Raw genomic sequence first — 25,258 nt, 5'->3', positions numbered from 1 at the left:
AATAGAATAATTTCAATGAATTATATAATAACATTTTATATAAATATAACAATTTCAAATTATATAAATATAATAATTTCAATGAATTATATAATAATATTTTATATAAATATAACAATTTCAAATTATATAAATAGAATAATTTCAATGAATTATATAATAACATTTTATATAAATATAACAATTTCAAATTATATAAATAGAATAATTTCAATGAAATATATAATAACATTTTATATAAATATAACAATTTCAAATTATATAAATATAATTATTTCAATTAATTATATAATAACATTTTATATAAATATAACAATTTCAAATTATATAAATATAATTATTTCAATTAATTATATAATAATATTTTATATAAATACAACAATTTAATTTAATTATATAATAATATTTTATATAAATATAATAATTTCAAATATTTCTGCAATCTTTGAAAGGATTGGGGGCAGTGGGCAATATTTCTTCCCTCTGATGGACGACAATCCCTGAAGGAGGAGGAATCAGGGGAAAACGCTCTTCTCCCCATTTTACAGAAGGAAATCCAGATGTGGAGTCACAAAACTCTACAGGTGTCCAGCATGATTTATGCACCTTGAATCCTGTCCTGGTTGGTTTGACAAGGTGCCCCTTGGAAAAGTGCTGGGTGTAACACTGAGGTACAGCACAGCTGCCTCACCCCCTCCTGGGACTTGCCTGGATATCCCCATCCAGATGTTTCCCTGAGTTTTTCAGACTGATCAGCACAGATCCCACAGGCTGATTCTGCCTGGAATAACTGGTTCTCCCCAAATTCAGCTTTATTTTGTGGATTTTGGCCATGGTGGAGGGCAACAGTGGGATGCTGATGTAGAGCAGCAAGGCTTTTTTTCTGGCCCAGGCACTAGTTTGAGAAACCAGCTGAAGTTGATTGAAATTGCCTTGTACGAGGGGCATCAGCGAGTTTCCAAACTGCCCCGAGATGTAACCCTGATTGCCATGGAGAAGACAGGTGAGCCCCCAGCGCTGCTGGACAACACCAAGCACATCCAGAGGCTGTGCAGTGGAAAGGTGACTTCCTTCCCAAGGAGGGGTGGAGGGGCTGTGTCATCCCCTTGCCACCTCCAGGTAGCCCCAGGCCAACAGCAACTTGCCCCAGGAGACTTGGGGGTGCCAAGAGCTCAGCAGTAACCTCGGGTGGGAAGCAGCTTTTTTGCTTGGACTGAACTGTGTAGCTCTGGGGAGGGATGGAAAGCTGTTCAGGCATGTTTGTGTGCGCAGCAAAGCTGTAATTTCTTCACAGGAGCTAGTCTAAAGCTAAGCTGGACATGAATTGAACTTAAAGGCAGGGCCAGGAGAGTAATTTCAGCCCAAATCCTGTTTATGGCTACCCAGCTGGACTCTCTTGAAGTCAGCTCAACCACATCCCCCTCCAGCCACCAGGCACCTCAGGACTACAACCTGTCCGTGTCACCAGCCCAAATCCAAGCTGTCTGTGGATGGAGGTGAGGCAGACAGGTCACCATCAACACCATCTGCTCCCCGAGGCCAGATTTGGGGTAGGGTGATGTGACAGCTGGACGTGCAAAAATTCCCCCAGCACCGGCATCGTTCACACCTTCTAACAGCCTGTCCCTAAAGAGTTTTTTTGGAAGGTCACTGAATAATACCTTGAAGCAATCCTGCAAGTCTCCTCCTTGGCCCCAGGGTGCAGCTGGAGGTGACCAGTCAACCGGGTGTGTCATTCCTTAGCACTGCTCCACGACAGCCCAGAACAGAATGCCAACCTTCCCCGTGTACTTCCCCCTGCTGATGGTTTCCTGTTGTTTCTACTTTTTTTTCCAGCTTTACCATTTCACAAGTCCTTACTGAGCAAACTTCTGCAAGCTCCTCATTGCCTGTCGGGTGGGGTTGTGTCCTGAAGACTTTGCTTCCTTTATTTTTTTGAGGTACTTAATCCTTTGTTCCCAAGATGTGACGCTGACCAAACTAGACCCAAGCAAGGAAAGCATTGCACTGAAAATAAAAAAAAACACCCCAAAACCAACACAAGCAGTGCTGGACTCAAACTTTTCCTTTGTTCTTCGCTTTTGGCCACTCTAAGCCACTTGCTGCCATCCCCCATGCAGCAGTCACCTGTCACAGAAGACACTTTGTTCGTGTGTTTGAGGCCAAGTTCTAATCACTGAATGTAATAGGGCAGGATGAGTGATAGATTGACACAATTAATTTCCATGTTCCCACTAGTAACATTGATTTTAGGGCACTCAGTCTTTACAAGTCACTGAATGCAAGGGAAAACTTGGCTCTGATCTGTTCAGAAAAGGTCAAAAGGGTGCTCAGATCTTCCTATGGGAGCTCAGCTGCTCAAATGCCCTTCAGGGTTTTGACATCTGCCCCAGTTGTGAAGGCAGGAATTGCCTCTGGCTGCGTCTGCTGAGGAAGGGCCCCCTGAGAAGGTCGTGTGGACACATCTGTGCAACTGCTCGGACACTCAAGGCTTCCTTGAGCAGAAGCAGGGGTTGAGTTCCACTCTTGATCTTCTAAAGCCTGTCTGCAGTGCCCAGTCCTTCTCCATCTTTCCTAACCAGGAGCTGCTGTTGGCCAGCCCCGTGATTTGTTCCTGCTGTGATGGCTCTGGCAGCTCCCACCAGCAGAATGTCCACCTGCCCTTCCCATCCTAACCCGGCTGGAAGGACACAGGTCCCGTGAGAGCCATCACGAGCAACCCGTCCATGTGCTTGAGAGAAGAGGGGGAGAGAGGTCTTGTGGGGACTTTACACTGCTGGGAGACACAGAAATGAACCAGTCAGGAGTTCTGTGCTAGCCCTGCTTGTGGCTACACGGCTTGTGTCCTGGTCTGAGGTCTCCAGGCTGGGATCTGGCCGCACTTTTCTCCTTGCAGAGAACTCCACAGTACCGTGAGTGGTGCTGCTAAAGTAGCCCATGAAGCGAGTGGGAGTGTGTTAAAGCAGCCCATGAAGCCTGGTTTTGTGGCCCATTTTGGGAGAAACCAGAGTTCTTTAGACACATGAGCGGATTGTAACAAACGGAGGAGGAGATCATTTTCAAACCCAGCCTGGATCCTTTCTCGGAGCATCCAACACAAGCCCAACATTTGGGCTCACCAAATCTGCTGGCCAAAGATGCTCCCTGACTCCAAAACTACCCCAAACTCTGCTCTGCACCCCTCCTCCATGCCCTGGCGTGGAACAAAGCCTGTCCTAAGAAAGCCACCCCGCGAGCAGGTGAGCACAAAGCAGCCGTGCTATGCGCGGCATCCCCGCGGCCGAGCCAAGCCGGGAGATTCACCTGTGCGGCCCAGACAGTGAAGAATTGTTTGGAGCAAAACACTGTGCAATCAAGTGGAGATAGCAGAGGCAATGGGGTCAGGCAGGCTGCCTGGGGCATCTTTCATCTCCAGCTTCGGGAGGTGGGGTGTAAAGTGCGTGCTGGCTGGGCCCAAGGCGGGCTCAAAGGCAGCCTTGTTCTGCCAGCTATCTGCCATCTCTCTGATGTCACACGTTTCATTTGGGCAGCTCACTTCAAAGGCCCCCTTCTCGTGCTCCCTCCCTCCCTTTCTCCCCTTCTGGTTTGGATTTTGCTATTGGAGGGATAATAGCCCAGCTTTCCAAAAACGCATATTGCTGTACAATTAAAAAAAAAAAAATTAAAAAAAAAAAATATCAAAGGTTCTTAAAGAGCAGCTGCTCAAGTTAACCCAGTTCAAGCAGGGCACGGCTGGGACAGTCACCAGGAAACCAAAGTCTCTCATTCTCCTTCCCAGCAGCACATCTAAACTCATCCTGGCTCTCCAGCACCCCAAAACCTCCTGCACTGGCGAGAGGCCCCTCTTTACATCTGCATCCACCATCCTTTCGGTGCAGGTCCCTTGGTGCCCTGCCTCCCGCCAGCCACATGTGCAGCCCCTACCAGAGCTCCAGTTTTGGCTAGAGCTTCCAACAAGCCCTGCTTGAAGCACATCAAGCAGCACCTCAGCGCAGCTGTGGCATCAGGACACGCAGCATCCAGCCCCACAGCCCTTGCTGGGTGCCTTGAGGCACGTCCTGCAGGCGGGAGGCCAAAATACCAGCCGGAATAGCAGCCACGATGTGCTGGCCATGCCAAGACAAGACATCTTGCTCAGCTGCAGCCTCTTGTTGAACAACTGTCTCTCTGCCAAGCTACACAAACTTGTCCAAGGCTGCACAAGAGAAAGATGGCATTTCAAAGGGCTCTGGATGCAAACTGCCTACTGGGAAAATGTGCATCCCAGTAAGTGGAGCCCGAAGAGCAGAACACATCCAGACGTACCCTGGCCAAAATAAGTACTGGGTGACTTCAGGTTTTTGAGTTTAGAGAATTTGGCAAGAGCAATTTCTAGCCTTTTTTTTTTCCCCCACAGCTGGAAGCTATCCAGCATAGCCAAGATCTTCCTGCACACGCCACACTTCCAGAAGCTGGGGATTTAATAGGTGGGGGGGAAAAAAAATAACGCTGTGGGAGGAAAGGAGTGGAGGGTGGTGTGCTGGTAGCCAGCAGAGGCCCAAAGATCCTGGAGAGAAGGTGTTTGAGCTGCACCCCTTCACATGGCAGCCACTCCACCACATGGACACCTGGCAGCTGTTCCTTGGCTCACCTCTACGCTGAGGCCGTCCCAGTTTTGGCGACAGCAGTGGGAAAAGGTACAGCAATATTCAAAATAAAAAGATGAGAAATTCAGTAGCCATCAGCCTGCTGACCTGTACAAGGGTGCAGGCTGTAGCTTTCCTGGATGGAGGCTGAAGGGCAGCCGGCAGCTTGTCTCAGGGGTGCCCTGATCTTTAGCTGCCAGACTGCAGCCCCTGAGGGTCCCCCAAATCTCCCACCCCACTGGACAGGCAGGAGTGGAGCTGTGCTGCTGCCCCTCCTCTGCCTGGAGCCTGCTGGGACACCTCCAGCCCCACCCTGAGCATCACCTGGCCCCACAAGGAGGGAGAGGGGATACAGTTTGCATCCAGGAAGCCGTTCTGAGGCCTTGGGCAGCGTCATGGCAGAAATCCCTTGAGGCCATTCCTTGATGCTGACAGCTGGGAGAGGGGCAGAGGAGCCCTGAATGCCGGCAGTGTGAGCAGCAGCCTTTGCTCCCCAACCCCAGCATCCACAGGAGGATTTAAAGGACTCACAGAACTTACTGGCAGGTATTAAAAGTTCACTGGGGCTGTAATAGCAATCTGTCAGCCTGCTGCTAATCCGTCTTGACAGAAACTTTATAAGAAGCTGAAGCGTGTTAAATAGTCCTGGAGTTTAAGCAGAGCAAACGGGAGGAGAGCGGTTTAAAGCAGAGGGTGTTTTCCGTGGACCTCTGACCAAAAGCCCGTGGACCAGCTCAGGGTTTGACTCTGGAGGAGAAACAGGAGAGGCATTTTTAGAAGACACCCAGAGAGCAGCACCCTGAGCAGCTGAGGTGCTGTCCCAGGGGCAGCTGGGGCACGGGCACAATAGCGGCTCTGTGCGCCCGGGGGCCGGGGGCAGCACACGGAGGGGTGCTCAGGGCCACCACCTGATGCACCTGCGCTCACCTCCCAGTCAAGAATGCAAATAATTCACATCTGCAAATCCTGGGAAACCCATTAGCGCTGAAACTGGATCCGCTCAGCCCATGAGGGAAGTTTGCCCGCGCATCGCTGCGGTTTTGGGGACGGCCGTTTCAGCTGGGTATGACAGAGCCCTCAGTCTGGGCTGTGCCACACAGGTGGAGTGTGGAGAGCTGTGTTTTGTGTCCTCCAATCCATGGATGTGAACAGGCAGCACGACCAGGTGCAGCCTCCTGGAAAAGCAGCTCGGGGTGGTGTCTCCTGGGACAGGCAGCCCGCTGCAGGAGTGTCACAGCAGTCACCCACCAGTGCCAAACACACCCAGGGCACAGCTCAGACTAACAGGACTGCACTGAAGGACAGCTTCCCATTGCTCTCCAGCAGAAAGGTGAGGCTTCCAGGTGCACTGTAGATTTTATTAGGGACCAGCAGCTGAGGTGCCACCTCCAGTGGGTTCCCACACCAGCGGGACTGCAAACATTGCTGGGGCAAGTTTGTGTGTGTTGGCACTGCTCACAATGCTCCCTGCAGTAGCTTCGCTCTGGAGCAGATGGCAAAGCTCCATCACCATCTCTGTCTTTCGCTGCTCTGTTTCCCAGGGACCTCCTAAGAACTTTTGCCTCTTAGCTGAGAGTCCTGCTCCCTCACTGAAGCATCCCACACCCCACCAGGAACAGTTCTTATTAGGCTTTGCTCCCAGGAAGAGCCTTGCACACTGTTAAACTCTCAGTGACGGCCTCCAGAGGATTTTTTTCAGCCTCACATTCACTACAGCTTGCTGTTGAAAGAGGCATGGAGGGCAAGACTTTCAGCTAGAAAGAAAACTGAAGGACTCTTAGCACCCTGCCAAGACACCTGGATCACAGGCAAATAGATCCAATAAATAACAGCACACCCAGTTTGGAGCCAGCAGAGAAGAGTCAGCAGTAGCAGTAACACATCTCCTCCACGCTGCAGCACACCACATGTACTTGTGGGTCTCCAATCAGCTGAGCAAAACCCCTGGGGTTCCTCCAGCAGAGAAACCTGTTGGCCAGAAGGACTCAGTAGCAGCCCAGCTACTGAAAAGCCTGGTCTGCTGTGGCTTTGTGAATCCCTCTGGTGGGCAGCCACAGCCTCTTCCTCACACCTCACCTGCAGGTGTGACATCGTAGCGGCGCTCGCCGACACAATTCCGGCAGTCCGGCGAGGGATGTGCTGCCACTGAAAACTCCCCGTGGAGCAGGAGGGAACTGGAGGACAGATTTATAAATCTCTTCAGCATCCCTTTAAGCAAGACCCAGAGAAACTCAACCCCCAAATTACTTTGGCAAGGAGCTGACTTATGGTTGCATAAGCCTGGCCTGAGCAGGAAAGCAAGGTGGAAATATTTGCTGGGAAAGAAAAGAGGAACACCACTTGCCTCGCTGGGAAGGCAGAGTGGGACCTGCAAATAGCAGCTACAAAGGGAACACGTGTACTTGGGTGAAAGTTTGAACTCGAACATCATGACAGATGTCAGCAGGAGCAGGGAGATGCAGACCAGCTAATCAGCTATAAAGCCCTGAATGCTCACTTCTTATGACTTCTTACTAAGGAAGCACCTTGAAACCATCCCAGAGGAATCCACAAGCTCGTGTATTTTTTTTTTTTTGTCTTTTTTTTTTTTTTTTTTTTTTTTGTCTTATTATTTTCCCCTCAGCAAGTTGTCATCATCTTCCCCAGGAGCAGAGTTGCTCCCAAGAAACCAGATCCCCCCCCTGGGCACAAAGCACCCTCTGTGCTCGCCCCGATGCTATCGGGAGGGGCTGGCCGGGTGCACGCGGTCAGGCAGCACCTAAGCTCGGGTGGCCCAGGGTTTTGGGATGAAACAAGACTCCTCCTCCTCCTCCCCCAGCACGCCACAGCTTTGAGGCCACGGTGGGGAGGACTGAAAATGCAGCAGCATCTCCTTGGCTTATTCATATTTCACGGGGAAGCTCCGGCCCTGGCTGACACAGCTCTCCACCAGGCGCTTCTGTCAATCCCTTCACGGGAGCCAGCGCTGCCACAAACATTTGTGAGCTCCTCACGAGCTCCTGGCTGGAGGTGAGCTGCTCATATCAACAGCAGACTTTCACTTTGAGGGAAGGAAAAAGTAAGCAAGTCAAGGAAACAGCTGTTAAACTGCAGGAATAATCAATTAAGCGGCAATTTCATCATTCTGAATAAGCTTGCTCGTAATTAAAAGCCTTCTGAAGGAAGTGATTATGCTCTAATTGATGGGAACCGTACAGGCCAGGAAAGAGGCAGAGCAATGGTTTGAACAACCATTTCTGGGGCACGGAATGGGCTGCAGGTCCCACCACTGCTGCCCAGCACATTGCAATTCTTTTGAGGGTGGCACCTGCCCTGGGGCTTCTTTGTGGCTCTAGCTCCTTGCCAAAGACTCGCTGATGTTTTTCTCTGGATTCATTGCCCATCTCACCCTCCCAGTTAGCCCAGCCTGACATGGGAAAGCCACTGGTCAAACACCAGCCACGCTGGTGGCTCCTTCCCTGCCGCTGTTTGCAGATGGCTCAGCCAGCTGCTGCTGAGAATTGGCCCCAGTTCTCACAGCTTAAATCTGAGGATCCAACCAGGCTTTCAGGTGGTTCCCGGTGCCTCTGCTCAGGCCTCCCAGTCTGCCGTGGTGGGACTGCTCCTTTTGTCTTACAGGGAAGTGACCACCTCATCTTCCTCATCCTCCCCAACCACGCTGCTCCCAGCTAACATCCCCTGTTTTACCTCTGCCACATTTGTCACTGTCCTGTAGCCACCACGCCCTGCCTGAGCTTCCCCTCCTGTCTCCAGCTCTGACACCCCAGCCTTTGTTGAAAAAAAGCAGTTTTGGCCCCGCAGGATTCGGCTTCATGTGCCCCAGCCCCCAGGTCTTCTGCTGGGATGTCACCGCTCCTTCCTCACCCCTCCGCCTACTCCAGGAGGAGACAGAGCAGCCAACAGTCAGTTATAGCTTCTGGCAGGCTCCAGCTAATCCTTTTGGAAGAGTTTCACCAGCCTCCTCTCCCCAAACTCCTCAGGGGCTCTCCAGTTACTTCCCAAATACCTCCACGCACTCGGCTGCAGAGCCAAACCCTCCAAGCCTGGGACACCAGTGTGAGGTTGTCAGGACAACACAACCAGCCACCCAAGGCACAGGTGTTACGCTGCATCTCCAGTTCCATGATCTCATGCTGCATTTTCCAGGCAGTCCCTGCCTCTTTGAGCAAGAGTTGCTCACTCTTTCCCTTCTCCTCCTCCTCCTCCTCGCTCTCTCATGCACAGCCTCGGGGCTCTCCGTGCTTTCGTATTATTTTGAGCTTGTGTTGAGCACAGACTTGTTTCCTCGCAGATGCTCTTGGGAACGTGCAGAAAAAGCCTGAGGCTTGGTGGATACCTCCCTGCACAGCCCCTCCTCTCCCAAGCAGATACTATTGCATCTGTGCTGCGAGGAACAGAGGCCAGAGCTGCTGGGGGGCCAGCCAGTTTCAGAGCCCTGAGCTGAGATGCCAAAGCTCAGCTCTCCAGAGCTTGTCTGGGCTCTCTCAGAGTCCTAAATAAGATTGGTTGGGAGCAATTGGTTGGGGCTCTTCGCCCCACTCCAGGCCACCAAATCGATCGGGCTGCAGGGCAGCGCCTTCCAGGGCTCACCACCAGCTCCCCATCCCTTTGCCACAGGGGTTTTCCTCCTGCCATGGATTCACCCTGCCCCGAGACTGCGATCCAAGCCACCAGGCATCCCTCTGAATGAGCCTCCTGTTCTCGGGGTCATCAGAGGGGAAATCTGATCTCCCCTCTGAAGCGGCAGCTCCCAGGGCCCGGGGCAGCGGGAATCTGCTGCTCCTCACCCAAAGTGCCGTCGGTATTTGATCACTCCCAGTGTTTTGACATGGTTTGCAGTCGGATACGCTCGTCCTCAGCCTGTGAACTTCGAGGTGTCAATCAGGCAAGCACATGTCAGCCTCCACAGCGGTGCCTAGGAGGTCTACAGCTGACGAGATAACCTTTTCATGACCAACACAGTTGCCACTTGGAGGAGTGGAGACAAGAATTTGGTCTGATCTCCGACAAGATAAGGAGCTGTTATTCGCCTTTTTTACACCTGAGGAGCTTCTAACCCTTTTATTGCCTTTCCATCGCAAGTGTTCACTGTTTCATAAAGAGGTTTTTTGCTCCTTTTTCAAATAAAATTTCCATGCAGGTGACCAGCAGTGGAAGAAAAACTTAGAAAATGCAAGCAACAGCTCTGGACAGCTGGTGTTACCTGGGATCTTGCTCACAGACCTACCATAAAGCCAAGTGGTTTGAGTCTTATCATGTGTCACAAGACAAGTGTTTTCTAATGGGTGGCATTAAGTGTCCAGAAGACTGTCAGTGTAGGTATCAAGCATCTGGCAAATTATTTCACTCTGGAAAGGTGACAGGAACAACCAAAGCTTTGGCATTTTCCCACAAAAAAAAAAAAAAAAACCACAAAAAACCAACCAATGAAGCAAACAAAACACAGAATTTGTCTCCTCTCATGTCGAGCTCCAGGAAAGGACCCTGCCTGTGGGTTCCTTGGGATCCAGGCCCTCTCCACTTCCCACGTGCAGGGAGATGACCCATGGGTGTGGGCACATGAGAAGCTCTCCTGCAGGTTCTTCTCCCCCAGGACATGCCCACATCACACCAGACAGCAGCCCCCAAACACCCAGGGCAGCAAGAGACCGTGGCCTGGGCTTCCAACACAGCTGTGTCCTCGCTGCACCAGGATCTTGGCTGGGTTTGGGGCTTCCTCCCACCCACACCAGCTGGCAGGAGCCAGCACAGCTCTGCTGACTGCAGCTACGTGCTGAGCCAGGCCACTCAGAGCAAGGCAAGGCTCCAGCCCTTCACCTGGAGGTGGTTTTCCTAGACAGCAAGGTCACATCCTTCCAGAAAGGTTGTTTGCTCCAGCTCCTGCACTGCAAGTCTCCAACAAATACCTAAAAACCACCACCAAGACTCAAATACCCAGCTGCATTACCCAGCACGGGCCAATGCCATTTTGATTTTCACTCCAGGCTGCATCTGCCACGAGCTCCTGAGCCATCCATTCACAAAGAGCAGGTTAATTAACATAATATCACTCAGAGCTGGCTGCCTATCAGTATCATCTAATCAATGTCCTCAACTGACAAGAAATCTCTGACTTGATCTCTCCTTGGCCACCGAGCAGTGCCTGAACAGAAGCAGCTTTGTTTGGAGTCACTGGAGACACAAAGGTCAGCTCCCAACCCGTTCCTGGCATTGCCCTTGCCTTGGAGAGCGAGGTAGAACCTGTTTTCATGTCAGACCTTGCTCTTTTCTTCCTGCCTTCGACAAGAAGGTATCGTCTGTCCCAGGGAGCCACTCCCCAGCTGCCAGCGGGCTCAGACATGGTGTGGCAAAGCAGCCCCACAAAAGGACATCCCAGGGGGACAAACCAAGGGACACCTGACAACCCACCCATCACCTGCAGAAGATAAGGCCCAGCCAGTTCTGCTTTGGCAGGATCCATCCACACCCTGAAATAAGGGACAGGAGGATATGAAATCCAGATGACAGGAGGACCCACATCTGCTGCTCCGTGGCAAGATTGCAAACTGGGCTCAGGTTCGGCCTGTGTCGAGCACAGGGCCAACTGGCAGAAGAACAGGTTTAAAAACCACGAATTCTCCCAACTTTGTTAGACAAAAATCTGCTCTCACCCGTAATTCTGCTCCTTTCCCCAAATTACATACTCTATGTAATAATTTTCTACATATGCCCACATTCGCATCAAGAGACTGTTATTATAGGGTGTCATTACATTTTTACAAGATTTTAAAAGTAGGCAACTAGTCTGCATGACACGGGGGTTTTTATTTAGGGGGAAGCAATTTAGCAAGTGTAAATTGGCAGCTGGGCCGATGAAAAAAACCAGGCTGATGCACCTGAGCATTTTTGAAACAGGAAATAGCTGTGGGTGGGGAAGACAAACCTTTTCTCTTTTAAACATTAATAATAAACTCCCACAAATTTAAACATGACGTTTTAAGAAGTATCCGAGGGAGAGGAATTTTTGAGGCAGTTTTAACAACCATTAAGGGAAACCTACTTTTACACTGCAAGCTTGGGTGGTGTTAACCCAATTGCCTAGAGCTGATCCTACAAATCATGCTGGTTTTGTGGGCCACGGCAGCTCCTCCAACACCACCTATAATCCACCTCCCCCAGATCTGCCCTCTTTTCCACACAGCACCAGCCAAGTATTTCTCCAAGCCCACCAAGCCCAGTGTTAGAGAAACCTCAAGCCATAATTTCCCCAACCTGTCCACCACAAGTCCAACCCTGTTGCTGTCTTGAAACAGAGCAAAAACCCAAAGCCACCCAGGCAATCCAGGCTGCTCTTGGGCTGCTCTTTTTTTTTTACAACTTGGAAAATAAAAATGACAAGTTTCCTTCTTAGGGTCACGTTATTTTAGAAATTTTTTTTTTGTTTTGTTTTGTTTTTTGTGGCAGGTTGGACTTAGAAAATATTTCCTACCCCAGGAGCTGCAGAGCAGGGACTGATGATGGGCAGGAAGGAGCACACCTTGAACAACTCAGAAAAGGAGCTGTGGATCCCCACTTGCTGGCATATTCATGGAACCTCTCTGTGTCTGGGAGCTGTGGTAAGAGCAATTCCTTTTGGGAAACACCTGCCCATAGCTTTAAGGCAGTCCTAGCATGGAGTTGCTCGTGGTCCTGACATGGGGGGCTGGGGCTCACGGAGTGCTACTCAAGGTGAGAGCTTGGTGAAGACCCCCAGTAAGACCTTCTCTGCCACCTTGGGTGGGAGCCAGAGACAGCTGTCTCACCTTCCAGACCCACCAACCTCTGCCTGTTGGCCACAGAGGACACTCCAAGGGCCACTTTAATCCCACACCACAGAATATGATGAGACCCCAGCACAGGTTGCCCAGAGAGGCTGCCGATACCCCACCCCTGGAAGTGTTCAAGGCCAGGTTGGATGGGGCTTGGAGCAACCTGGACTAGTAGAAGGTGTTCCTGCCCATGGCAGGAGGCTGGAACTGGATGGTCTTTAAAGTCCCTTCCAACCCAGACAGTGATGGGGTCTGCGATTCTGTGAATATTTGATATGGAAAACCCATCAAGCAAAAAACTTCTGACAAGACCTTGCTGCCATTGGAGATGACTCAAACCTTTCCCCCTCCCAGTCAAGAGGACACAACCACGCAAGAAAACACCAGGCTTTTTTTTTTTTTCCTTTTTTTTTTTTTTTTTTTTCGTTTCTTCAACAGAGATTTTTTCTTATTTACTTATGGGTTTTTTTTTTTTTTTTGTCTTTTTAATTTCGTCTTGGTGCGTGATTTCTGACAGTGCTGTCAGAAAATCAGCCATCTCCAGACCCTGCTACATTCAGTGTCAGACCGGACGGCGGCGACGAGCCAGTGTTTTGAGCCTCACAGTCACTTGCACGTCTCTACGGGTTGTCGCTTACATCGCTCGTGAACAGCAGCACAAAAGGACACAACGCATGAAAACGAGAGTGGGGATGAGGTGAGGGCCAGCTGGAGGCTCGACCCCAAGGAGAACTTTCCCCAGGTTCCCAGAGTTCTGGCAGGGACGAAGCTGAGCGTGGGGTGGGAAAGGCAGGGCTGTCCCTCCTTTCTGCTTCCTTGGGCTGCAGCGTTTCCCGGTGTCAGGACACCAGCTCACACCGGCCTAGCACCCAGATTTGGGGACATGGGATGGGGTCACAGGTGGAGAAGCATGGCTAAGCCCTGATGGGCTGGGATGTCCAGCATGTCCACCCCACACTGACCTCCTGGACATGTCCAGCAGCGGGGACAGGACCTGGCCACCACGCTGCCCCCATCAATCTGCTGGCAAAAAGCAGGTTTCTGGACCCAGCTCCGCTCTGTGCTTCAACTGCACCTCGAAGCCAGTGGGGCAACCTGAGAACACCAAAAATAACCAACCCCAAAACCCAAACCTGTCGCCTGAAATGAACTGATGTCCCTTCCCTGCCACTGGGCTTTTGCAACCTAAACATAACGTTTATAAAAAGTAAAATTATTTCCTCTTATAACTTAAGTGCATTGAGTATTTTCCTTAAATATGGTTCACACTGAAAATAAAGTTACTTTTGCTGTACAGTAAATTTCTGATAGACTTAGAAATAAACTTTTTTTTTTTTTTGTTGATACAATCTGGCGGGTGTGGCCGTGCAGCGCAACACTCCCGGCCACACGGCTCTGCACGCAACACGCGTGCCATGCCCTCACACACACACATCCACACACACAGCCCCGTCCTCAGGAACAGGGGCAATGTTAGGGGTTTCTAGCTTTCTATATTCGCATGGGAACATCTATCTTAAAAGTCCCTATGTTTAAGCAGCGGGCACTCAAACTGGTTGAGGGAAGAGAGGAGGGGAAAAAAACAAACCCCTGCGGCGACATTTTCCCCTCGTGTTTCCCCAAAGCGTTGTCAGCCTTCCAAATTTCAAAGGCCAGCAGATGCTGCAGGTTTTCTCCATGAGGACTGGCAGTTTGCTCTTCCTAAAGGTGGGATTCAGCGCTGGGATGCTCCTACGGGAGAATCCCCCTTCCCCCTGCCGCAATGAGAAATTTGCGTCTCCCCCTCTGAAATTTGAAAATCCACCAGCCAGCTGCAAAAACCACTCCTGTCCCTAATCCTAGGCTTCTAAGAGAAACATGAAACTATGCAACCCATAACTTAACTCGCTCCTTGGGAATCCCAAGCTACAACATTATTTGACGGCGTCCCAGCAGCGTCGCCCCCCTCCCTCCCAGCCCCGGGGAGCTCTGCGGCCCCTCCTGGGGGGACCACGCTGCGCTCAGGAGGTGAAGTAGGAGTTCTGCATGGAGTACAGGTGGTCGATGGGGTTTCCCACTCGTGCCTGGAGCGGCCCTGCATCTGCCGTGCCCAGGAAGCAGTCCCCCAGGTTGCTCAGTGAGGTATCGTCGCTGTCCAGGTCGTGGAAGAGGGGCTCGGCACCTTGGGAAGCAAGGAAGGGACAGAAGGGGATCAGAGCCTGCTTCCTCCTCCAGCACCTTGACAGTGCCTGGTACCCCCAGCTTTTGCAGTGATGCCTTAGGATTTTAGCTTTACTATTTTTCAGATCCTGTACTGCACTGGTACATAACTCTGAACTCCATGGAAAGTGTCTCCACATTTTGGCCAGACAGAACAATTCCTCTAGGCCTGAGACTCAAGAACGCCCTACTGCTTCAGGCCCTGAAAAGTATCAACAAAAGTGAATTGGGGAGGAACAAACTGGGGGTAAATGACTTCATTACCTGAAGCTGTAATTGGAGAATTAATCCTTCATATGCAAACTGACCAAACTCAGAACTGTCCAAAAAACTCATGACCATCCATTTTGGGTATTGCCAAAAGGCTTCATCCGCCCTTAATGTACTTGAAGGCCCTTCATTAAATATATCCCCTTTTATCCTTTTAACTTTGGCCTCTACTTCTAACTAAGCCCAAAACAGGCATCAGTAGCATGAAGTATTTAGGGGTGATGGGACCCCACCACAACCCAGCATCTCTTTGAAGGAGAGGAGGCCAAGAGGCCATCCCCAGAGCCCTACCGTAGGGGTGCATGTGGTCTCCAGGCATCTGGGGCGGGGTGAGCCCTTGCCGGAAAGGGTCTGAGCCGTAGACACTCTGCTCCATGCCCAGCAGCTGCTGGGGCGGGGGCAGAGCGGTGTAAGGGTTCAGCATCCCCTCCAGCCCTGTGCCGCCGCCCCCGCCGTTTGTCTGGGCTGCAAGATAAGATCAAGGTAAGGTCAAGTCATGGCTTCTGCTTTTTGGGTGGCTGAGCTCCGCTGGGAAGCCTGGAGAGGGCTGGGAAATAGGGAAACCCAAATTGTTGGGGGGGAGTACCTGAGCTCAGGCGCTGCGTGTTTTGCTGGTCCTGCTGCTGCTGCTGCTGCCTCCTGGCGAGCTTCTTCATCTGGGAGGGAAGAAAGGGAAAAAAAACCAGAATGAAATCATCCCCCTGGCCAAAGCCAGGAGGGAGGGAGCCCCAGCCATGGATGCTGGCACCCCTTGTACCCACCTTGGCTCGCTGGTTCTGGAACCAGACCTGCACCACACGGACGCTCAGCCCCGTCTCTGCTGCCAGCGTCTCCCGCACCTGGGGGAGAAGAGTGACAGCGGCGTCTCTCAGCCCACTCAGCTTGTCAGGGGCACTTTAGGAAGGGTCAGATCATGCTCAGCAGGCCAAGTCCATGCTCAGCACCCAGGACATCCCCAAGGGCTGGAGGCAGCTGGGGCCCTTCTCCCCATACCTTTCTGCAGGGCTTGGAGGAGACCTCAAATGATGCCTTGAATGCTCTCCGCTGCTGCGTGGTCAGGATGGTCCGTGGCCTCTTGGGCCGTTTGTGATCCTTCCCATCCTCAGTGCCCTTCCCCGAGGCCTGGCCCAACTTGCAGATGCTGTCTTCATCATCACTTTTGCCTAAGGATGACAAAAAAGCAGGTCCTTTACAGACAACAGGCGGCACACGCCATCTCCAGCACGGTCAAAATAATCCAAGAGATTTAAAACAAGCTGGTGTTGGTGGGGATCTTGTTCCGAGTACGTGGGAGAAGCTGAGGTTTGGGACTGGCTGCCCTATGGCAGCTCAGAGAGTGGAGTGTGGGGGAGAGCTACTGCTGACTTCTCAGCCAGCAGATGTGCTTTTGGGTTCTTCTTTTGCCCAACAGTGTGAGCAGCTGCAGTGTGAAACCCTGGGACAGCTGATTTTCCCTCCACCAGAGCCAGATCTCTGCCTGCTTCACAGGAATTTCCAGCCAGGCCACAGCTGGGGGCACATCTGGACACAGACACAGATCACATCCACGTGAGGGACCAGCAGTCGTCAGGACTGGTGTGTGCCCCTGGACAGCCCAGGTGGAGACAGAGACTGAGTCCCTCTGCCCAGGCAGAGAAGGCTGGGGGAGGTCAGGGTGATCAGGGATGCTCTGAGACCCCTCACAAACACCCCCTGACCTCCCCTACCATGGAGGACAACTCCCTTTACAGCGGACTTGTATTCATACATAGAAAGCAGCACCTTCCTGCCTGTTATTCCCTTCTTTCTGTGGAGTTTTAAATCTCCCTGGAGAGAAGGCCAGGGTCTTTCAGCCTTCACCCCTCAGGTATTCACTGTGATGTGCTGCTCCACTGCATTCCCAGGCACTGGGATGCATCTCCCTGCTGCCCTCCACCACTCAAGCACGGAGCTTTTGGGCGGGAAGTGGACAATGCCTCTTCCTCATTTACTGCTGATGACCTTGCTTGCTCACCACTGCTGTGATGCAGGTTTGACAGCACCTTCCCTCTGGCTAGCTATAAATCACTTACAGCCTTTTCCAGCAAGTTCCTGCGCTGTTCACTTGGGAATTGACAATGGAGCTGAGGTGCTGGTTTGATACGGATGCAAGGCTGTGCTTGAACCAAGTCCACGCCAGGGCTGCCGTGGCTCTGGGAGATGGGGATGTACCAGGGAGTGTGAGCCTGGCTCAGGGTGAAAACAGGCCAGGTCCAACCCCATGGCAAGAGCTAAACATGGATCATACACACCAGAAAGGTTTCTATCCAACCCAGGTGGGAATGAGGAAAGACTGGAGCAGATCTCCAGGGCGAGGGGAGGCAAAGATCCCAGTGGAGCAGCAAGAATGCTCTCAGGCACCAGTTACCTCTCCTGTCCACACTACTGGGCTCTCTCCTGGGTTCCAGCCAACACAGGGATCTTCCCTGATAGGGGAAGGGATGGACATGCCCTGGGAGAGATGGGACAGGGAGAGCTCTTCATGCTGGCAGTCCCCGAACAGCCAGGAGCTGGGTCTGTCCCCTGGGAATCAGAAATCTGGGAATCAGAGCCTTGCTGCTGCTTGAGCTCCCCTCACAGCACATCCATGACATTCCCACACCAACAGGAAAGACAAACTGCTGTTTCCTTGCATGTCCCAGCCCGAGGGATGCCACCCTCTGGCATCCCAGAACCCCAGAGAGGGGAGGCCCAAGCTGTGGGGCCTCTGATGGGGATATGAGCAGTGGCTGCTGCCTCCTCAGTGCCAGGTCCCTGCTCTGCCAAGCTGCTGGCTTTCCTGAATGCTGAAGGAGTTTAATTTTGATGGAAAAGTAGAGATTTTTACAAGTCATGGGAGAAGGAACGTCAACTGGTGCCCGAACCCGTTTGCACCCAAGGGTGAGGTCAGCACCCCCCTCCCCTCCAGCCCAGGAGGGGCAGAGCTCAGCATGGCAGAGCTGATGGGCTCCATCGAGTCCACGATGCTCAAAACCCACTTCAAGGGGGGAAAACCCGCTCAGAGCAGCCTCTCCAAGCCCTCCCCCCGCCAACACCTGCTCCCCAAATCCCTCCCAGTGTCAAAGGGAAAGAAGGAAAAGTGAAGCCGGATTTGGCGGGGTATTACTTTTAATTAACTCTCCCTTTCAAGCCTTTCCCCACTGAGGAGGGGGGAGAAATTAATGAGTGTCTGGGGCTGCCCCTGACGTCACCTGGGAAGGGGCCGGGGCGATGGATATTGTGCAGCGTGCCCTCGGTCCGACCTGGCGAGCCCACATCCCGCCGCCGGGGCCAGGACATTCCTCGCTCAGGAGGATTTAGGGAGAGGAGAAACGTTAGGACGCTTTTAATTGGAAAGCAGGGTCCTCTTTCAGAGGGGCTTGTTTACTTAGGCTGGGCGGCGGAGGCTCGGGGGAGGCAGTAATTGAAGCGAGGGTTTGGGAGATTACAGACAACATATGGCTCGCTTTTTATCTGCGCTTTCTCATAAAGTGGCCCTTGGTGTGTGGGGGAGGGAGGGAGAGAGGGTGGGGGGCTTCAAAGCAGCCGGGGGGGGGGACAGGGGAGAGGCTGGACGAGCTCATCACATGCTGCTGCTGGTGGTGGTGGTGCCGGAGAGGGGATGCCGCTCTGCGTCTCCTGGCGTGGGGGGCGGTGGGGTCTGGGGGATGCAGGAGGACGGGGAGAAGCCACCAGACACTGGGCATCCACAGGGGATGGGTACCTGGGCTGGGCCCTGCTGTCTCATTGTCCCCAGAGCCATGCAACGTCCCAAGACAAAGCTGGCAGCCACCAAAAGCAGCCAGGGATGGTGGTGGGGCCAAGCTATGGGGTCTGTGGGGAGATGGGAAGGGAGAAGGGCTGGGACCCCCCAGTCAGAGGCTGCCAGGCCATGTCAGGGGCTTTGGGTTAGGTTTCTGATCGGCCAAGGGGTTGCCTTGCCCTTTTGACTCCCACACTGGCCCTTCACATCCCTCAGGTCTCAGCTGGAGTTTCCACCAAAATAAGTCTTTCCCCTGGAGGTTTTTGCTAAGCTGAAGCTCTTGGTTTGGCCGGAGCTGCTGGCAGCAGGGCTGGACCACGGGCTGATGGGGAGGAACAGCTCCCCAACCTTTCCCCAACTGCCCTTTTCCCCCACTAGGAACAAACCCAAACCATTGTGGCTGATCTGCTTTCTGTTCTGCGTGACATCTCCTCATTGGTTCCTATTTGAACTGAAAAGGGTTTCCATATCCCACAGGGGAAAAAAATAGCAATTCTTCAATCAGTTAAGGACTTTCCCAGGGCTAAGGGAAGAGCCAGCCCCAGAGTGCTGGATCCTCCTGCACTCCTGCCTCTCCAGCTCCTCCAGTGCTGCACCATCACTCACCAGCTCCCCCCAGCCACCTCCTCCCGTGGGCTCACTCTCATTTTTAAACATCCCCACCGTTAATTGCAAAGGACTTTTTTTGTCCTGGGCAAGCAGAGTTGCAAAGCTCACGCAGAACCCACACAGGCAGCGCTGCAGGACAGAGGAGCACAGTATTAAAGAGAAATACAGGCTTTGGGCAAGTTTTGCTCCGTATCTTCTACAGAAGCCATCCTCACCCCTTCACAAATCTTCTCCCAGCTACAGCACTCCAGTGACAGAGAGCACTGGGCTTTGTTGTGTCCAGGCTTCACACTTTAACAACACACTCCTGATCCTGATTTCTACTATTTTTAAATCCAATGCTTTGCTCCAGCAGGGAAAAGGCAGCCCCACTTGCCCACCCCCCCTCCCCAGAGTTGCTGGCAGCCCTTTCCAGAGAATTTCAAAGGTAAATCCTTTCCCTCCATAAAGCAGATTTTTCTCCAGTGAGGGATTTTAAGGGGAATTGAGAGACTGGTGAGGAGCAGGGCTCTGTGGGGATGGTGTTATCAGGAGGATTTTGGCTAGCAGATCATCAGATCATTTCCACCCTCCCAGTCCCCAGTGCTGGGCTTTCTTACTAAATTTGTCTTCCTGGGAAACATTTGGGTTTAATTTGCATTGACTGCAGATAGATTATTTTAATGCTGGTCTGATGCTCTGGGCAGCCTAACCCGGCTGTGACACCCTGGCTGGAGCAGGATTCCAGCCACTGTCACCTCTCCTGCAGCACCCCTCGGCTCTGCAGTGTCCCCACAGTGTCCCCATGATGGGTCAGCAGGCTGGTCCTGGCCATCAGAAGCCTCAGAAGCTGCTGGGGACACGAGGTTTGCAGACTCCCTGCTGCCAGCTCACGTTTCAGCTCTGTGCCTCAGTTTCCCCTTGTTCTTAAAAGGGGTGACTACAGCAGAAGCAGCTCACTCCTTGTTCTCAGCCTCTCCAGAGCCCCAGGCAGGGACAGTGAGGCACGGGGGTGGGACAAAGGTTTAGCCCGAGGTAGTCAGCGGCCAGCTCTCCCTCCCACACCCAGGGAAGCTGCACACCCCCTGGACAACGCCAGGAACACAAACCCCTACAGGAACGATCCCTTATGGGGTGGGATGGTCCACAGAGCATCCTCCAGCCCCGCAGCCCCTCACTGCTGAGCTCGCTGCTCAAGCCCTCACCACCAAGGCGGCAGAGATCTGCTGGAGGATCCAATGGTGCTTACAGAGCTTATCCCCTCAGACCAAAGGGCAGAAGTTCAGGGCAGCGAGCCCAAACCTCACCTCCAGACCCCTCCAGAGGCCTGGGAGCGGCACCAGCCAGGGAGACGCCGGGCGCGGGCGGCCCCTTACCAGAATCCGACAGAGCCGGGCTCACCAAGCTCAGCAGCTCCCGCTCCTTCTCGTAGTCGCCCTTACAGAGGAGCTGCCCCTCCTTCAGCACGAACTCGTCGCCCTTCTGCAGGCGCCGCTCGCAGACGCAGCAGCAGAAGCAGTGCAGGTGGTAGACGCTCTTCTGGGCGCGCATCACCAGCTCGCTGGGCGCCACGGCCTCCAGGCAGCCCGCGCACTTCACCGCAAACAGCCTGCAGGACAAGCAAGGGGACAGCCCGCTGTGACATCCCACGGGTGCTGGGACAAGGGATGGGGCACCCCACGGTGGGGAGATGGGTCACGGGCACCCCTCGGGGTGTGGGGTTGCGTTGAGGGGCCGGGGACAACGGTGCGGGGATGGCGGACGCGTGCGCTCGCCCGGTGCCGATGGGGGGATGCTGCTTTTGGGTCAGCTTTAGCAGTTTTGGGGCTTACCAGGTGCTGGCTATGATATATGGTCAAGTGATGAAGAGCCCGACATCGCAGATGCTCCAGGTGAACAAAAAAAAAAGGTACCAAACCCAACAGCCCAGGTACCGCCAGCACCACAAGACAGCACCACTTCCACACGGGTTTCATCAAGCCAGCTGCACATCTCACCTCCCTCCAGCTCATGCCTGGACCCAAGGAGATGCTGGAGACAGCAGTGGGGTCAGGGAGCTCATCTGTGCCTCTCCACAAGCACCCGCAGAGAGCATCCCCACCCTCCCTCACCCACAAACCACCCCATCCCTCTGGCCTGGGTCACCCCATCCCCACCTGCAAACACATCAGGAATGTCTAATATATCATAAAAATCTCCAAGGCAGCATCCCTGGGGTTAATGCCAGTGACAGACTGAAGACTTGACGCGTCAAAAGGAAAAGGAAAAGCTCAGCTTGTTCCTTGACATTGATGTGACAGCGTTTGAGGCATCCCTAATTAAACCATTCCCAGGTTTCAAGACTCTGGCTTTAGACTTAAAAGCCAATAATAATAATAACAACAGCAATAACAGTTTAGGTTGGATCAGAGCTTTTCTGAGTTTAAATGTCCCTACTGAGAATGATCAATGATTTACAGATGGGGGAAACTGAGGTGAGGAGAGCAGAGGTGGCAGGATCAGTGTTGGCTTCAGAGCACTTTGGAGGCAGCTGGAATTAACCTTAGGGCCAGATATTTTCAGTAAATGGGATCACCAAGAGAGATGTTTGAAGGTATCAAACCAGAACCTCTTTGCCACACCCAGATATTTGACTTCTTGGCTTGGACATAGTATAGGAAAAAAAAAACACTGTTTACCCAGTCTCGTCCGAAATATCTGTGGGAACTGGACATTATTATTCCCCTGTCTTGGTGACTTTGGCCCAGAAAGAGAAGTCAAAAGTCAGCACACATCCTGCAGAGGTTACCTCCGAGCTTTCAATCCTTTTTTTATTTCTTATGGCTGTTACAAAAACCCAGATAGGAAGGAAATGTGCTGAATCAGCCCCATTCTGACAAGCAGGGGACCAGATATATGCAAAACCCTCACGGGAAAACCATCAGAAAATGGGGATCGTTTGAAAAAGCGCCTGTTCCCTCCCAGGTTTCCCCCAAAAAAGCCTTGGCAAGCACAAGGATCTGGTGCAACACTCTCCCCCATGCCAGCCAAATCCAGGCCAGGCTCAGCAAAAGGTGGCATTCCCAAAGAAGAAGGAAAGGGGTGCTATAAAGCTTTTATAAAACGCTGCCGTCACCACAGAAAGTGAGAAATCACCAAATAAAATGCAGAGGTTAGGGAGTTTATAATTCCACGTATTGCCATTAGTAGCTTTTATTTCTCTACATTCAGCTTTAATTCCCCGAGTTTGCCGACAGCTGCCCGTCCCTAAGATGTATTTCCAGCATCCCTAAGAATGCCCTGGGAAGAGAGGGATGTGTATTCCCTTGAAAGCATCCCTTCTGAAGGGTCATTTTTTTTCCTTGTTCCAGCTCCAGCGTACACTGGCTCGCGTTAATATTTCTGTAGTCGCTTCATTTTTAATTATGTCTCTTTTATGTCAAAGTGGAGGCTTATTTGTATTCGTCTGGCAGCACATTCTCATCCTGTTTAAATGATGTTTAAGCCCTACCTGTTGGGATTACCAACTGCTCTCAGTAATAAAATATTGATAAGATATTACATTACAGCCATCCAGGAACAAGTGTGCCCAAAATTTGTTTCCGAGGCACTCATCAGAGAGCCACAAACCTTTTGCCAACCAGGCACAGCAGCACCAAGCCAGCAGTGGATGTTTCCAAGCCCAAAGCGTGTTGCACAGCAGGAAGGTGTGAGATTTAGGTAAATGGCTGCCTGATATCAGACACTTAAAGCCATTCTTAGGTGGCTGAATAAACGATTTTATTTCCAAAGCAGCTCCCGCTGAGGGATGCTGTTCAGTCCAGGTGTCTTTCACTGCCCACTGCAGGACTCCCCCATCCCTGGGCAATGGGAGCTGCAGAGAAATCCACATAAAACCTCTTCCACAGTATGAAACCATAAAGAGCTCCTCATAAACACACAATAAACTGAGACCTCAGGCACTAAAAGGTCACAGGCAGAAAAATTACAGGTAGTAATGGAGAGAGTGCAAAGGGTCTTGTTGGAGTCCCAACTCCCTTGAGACCCAGACTGTAGCAGCTACTCTGCAGGGAGCAGGGAATAACATGGATATTGCATGGATAACCCCTCATATAGATAATTCCACACATGGATAACCCCTCATATAGATAATTCCACACATGGATAACCCCACACAGGGATAGCCCCACACATGGATGCTGCCCTTTGGGGACAGCCCCACACAGGGCACAACCTGCACAGATAACCCAGCTGGAACTCCCCTGCTCAGCCTGAGATGGGGCTGAAGGAAAATTTTCTTGCAGCACCAGGTCTAAGAATTAATTTAACATTTTAGCCTGAGATACACCAGCCTGGATCTGGAGAGATCTCTGGGACCTTCAGCTCCATGCCCAGCTCTCTCCTGCTTCACTTCTGGCATCTTAGGGATGCTTTAGGTTCTCAGTAGGGTTTTTTTCCCCCCTCCATAACCTGTGGTTCCAAATCTAAGCCAGGCCTGAGTGGCAGCACTGGGTTTGTTCAGCCAGGTGGGAAGTGCTCAGGGCACCAGACAGGGAGCCCTGCTCAGCACTGGGATGCTTGATGGAGAAGCAGGCTGCCATCAGCAGCTCAATAAACACCTCATTGAAGCACTGACAGTGAGCATTTGTAAATAAAACCAACACACTCGACTTTGGGAGGAGCTGGAACAAAAAGGTAGTGATGTGAGCAATTTCTATCACCACACATAGCCTTTTGTGTCTGATCTTTAAAATATTCCTGCTCTTGTTCTCATTAATTTGCCTTTTAAGTTTAGGTCTTTTTCGGAAGACAATCTGCATTTTTGAAGCCAAAAGGGGCTGGTGGTGGCTTTCTAGAAAATCTTGAAGCAAAACATCTGGGCATTTCCAAAAGGAGTCCCACCTCTCCATGCCATTCCTATTCCCCAACAAAGCATCCCAGACCTCTCCTTTGGTGTTCCCCATCCACGCAGCATCACCGAAACCCAAAGAAACACCGACACACGGCCAAAGCCACCTCTGGGATGCTGCATCCCGTGTCCCATGCTTTCCCAGCGGAGCCTCCACCGCCTCTTTCCCCCTTTCTTCGGAGGTGTCAGGCTGAAAGGGGCCGTGATTGACGGGCGCTTCCCGGCTGCTGTCTGTCTGCGTGCCCCGCATACAAACGCGGCCCCGCCGAGGCTCCCGGGGCGCCGATATTAAATCGTGACGGACAAATCTCAATCGCCGCGCGGAGCTTTGGGTTGGGGCGGCAGGGAAGGTGAGGAGGCTCTGCTTCCCTCCCTGCCCGCACCAGGGATGTGGTGAGAGGGGCAGCCCCTGGTGATCCCCCGCTGGCACCATCCGCAGGGATGCGGGGTTTTCCGATACGCCTGCGCAGACGCGTGCACAGCCCACCCCGCGGGATCACGGCAGATCCTGAGGAACACGTCTGGAGGTGCTGGGAGCTCCAGCCTGGCCACTCAGAGCCATCTCCAAGTGATGAATGCCACCAGGGCCATGAGCCTGGTGTGGGGATGAGCCAAGGGCCCAAGGGTCGCGGGAGGAGGCCGGTGGTGAGTGCCAGCAATGAGCCACAGGGTGCCAGATTGAGCTGTCTTGGCACTTGGTCATCTTCTCATTCACTGCATCATCAGCACCGGGTCCTCTAGAGGCTGGAAGTGGAAAAAATGCCACTTGCTGTCAACCCTGCACCCGTGGCTTGGGAATGAGCCACTGCCCTGCTGCTGCTCCTGGGCTCACCCTGTCCCTGCTCCGGCCCTCGTGGAGCCAAAGGAGGAGGCAGAGGCCATGGACCATGGCCAAGCAGGAAGGGGGACGGTGACAGTGAGGGTATCCCCCAGCTGCCAGCCACGGGGCACCACGTGGATCCTTGGCCCTGGCAGGAGGGGTGCTGAGACCCTGGGAGCGGCTGGGAAAGAGCTGAGCCCATCTTGGAGCCGTGGAGAGCAGGGCTGGCACATCCTGGGGATGGGAAGCACAACCCAGAGGGCAACTCCGCACCAACCATCCCAAACACCTCCAAACCCACTCTGTGTCTCCAGGCTCCCA

The 25,258-nt window shown here is 52.4% G+C and overlaps 1 protein-coding gene across 1 annotated transcript in view; it reads right to left on the bottom strand.

Moving 5' to 3' along the window:
• Nucleotides 1-12,926: 12,926 nt before the first annotated feature.
• LMX1A (LIM homeobox transcription factor 1 alpha) overlaps nt 12,927-25,258 on the bottom strand; it is a 42,689-nt gene continuing 30,357 nt past the window's right edge. The window contains exons 4-9 of the mRNA XM_005528679.3: nt 20,606-20,838; nt 15,875-16,044; nt 15,643-15,720; nt 15,468-15,537; nt 15,173-15,346; nt 12,927-14,573 (exon numbers count right to left, since the gene is read on the bottom strand). Coding sequence (XP_005528736.1) covers nt 14,413-14,573; nt 15,173-15,346; nt 15,468-15,537; nt 15,643-15,720; nt 15,875-16,044; nt 20,606-20,838 — 886 coding nt within the window. The 3' untranslated portion in view covers nt 12,927-14,412. The remainder of the gene's footprint in view (nt 14,574-15,172; nt 15,347-15,467; nt 15,538-15,642; nt 15,721-15,874; nt 16,045-20,605; nt 20,839-25,258) is intronic.

The sequence above is a fragment of the Pseudopodoces humilis genome, chromosome 10 (assembly GCF_049639895.1).
Source record: "Pseudopodoces humilis isolate 2021_Gansu_Grassland_sample_001 chromosome 10, ASM4963989v1, whole genome shotgun sequence".
Taxonomy (NCBI): domain Eukaryota; kingdom Metazoa; phylum Chordata; class Aves; order Passeriformes; family Paridae; genus Pseudopodoces; species Pseudopodoces humilis.
This window is presented reverse-complemented; position numbering and strand designations above follow the sequence as displayed.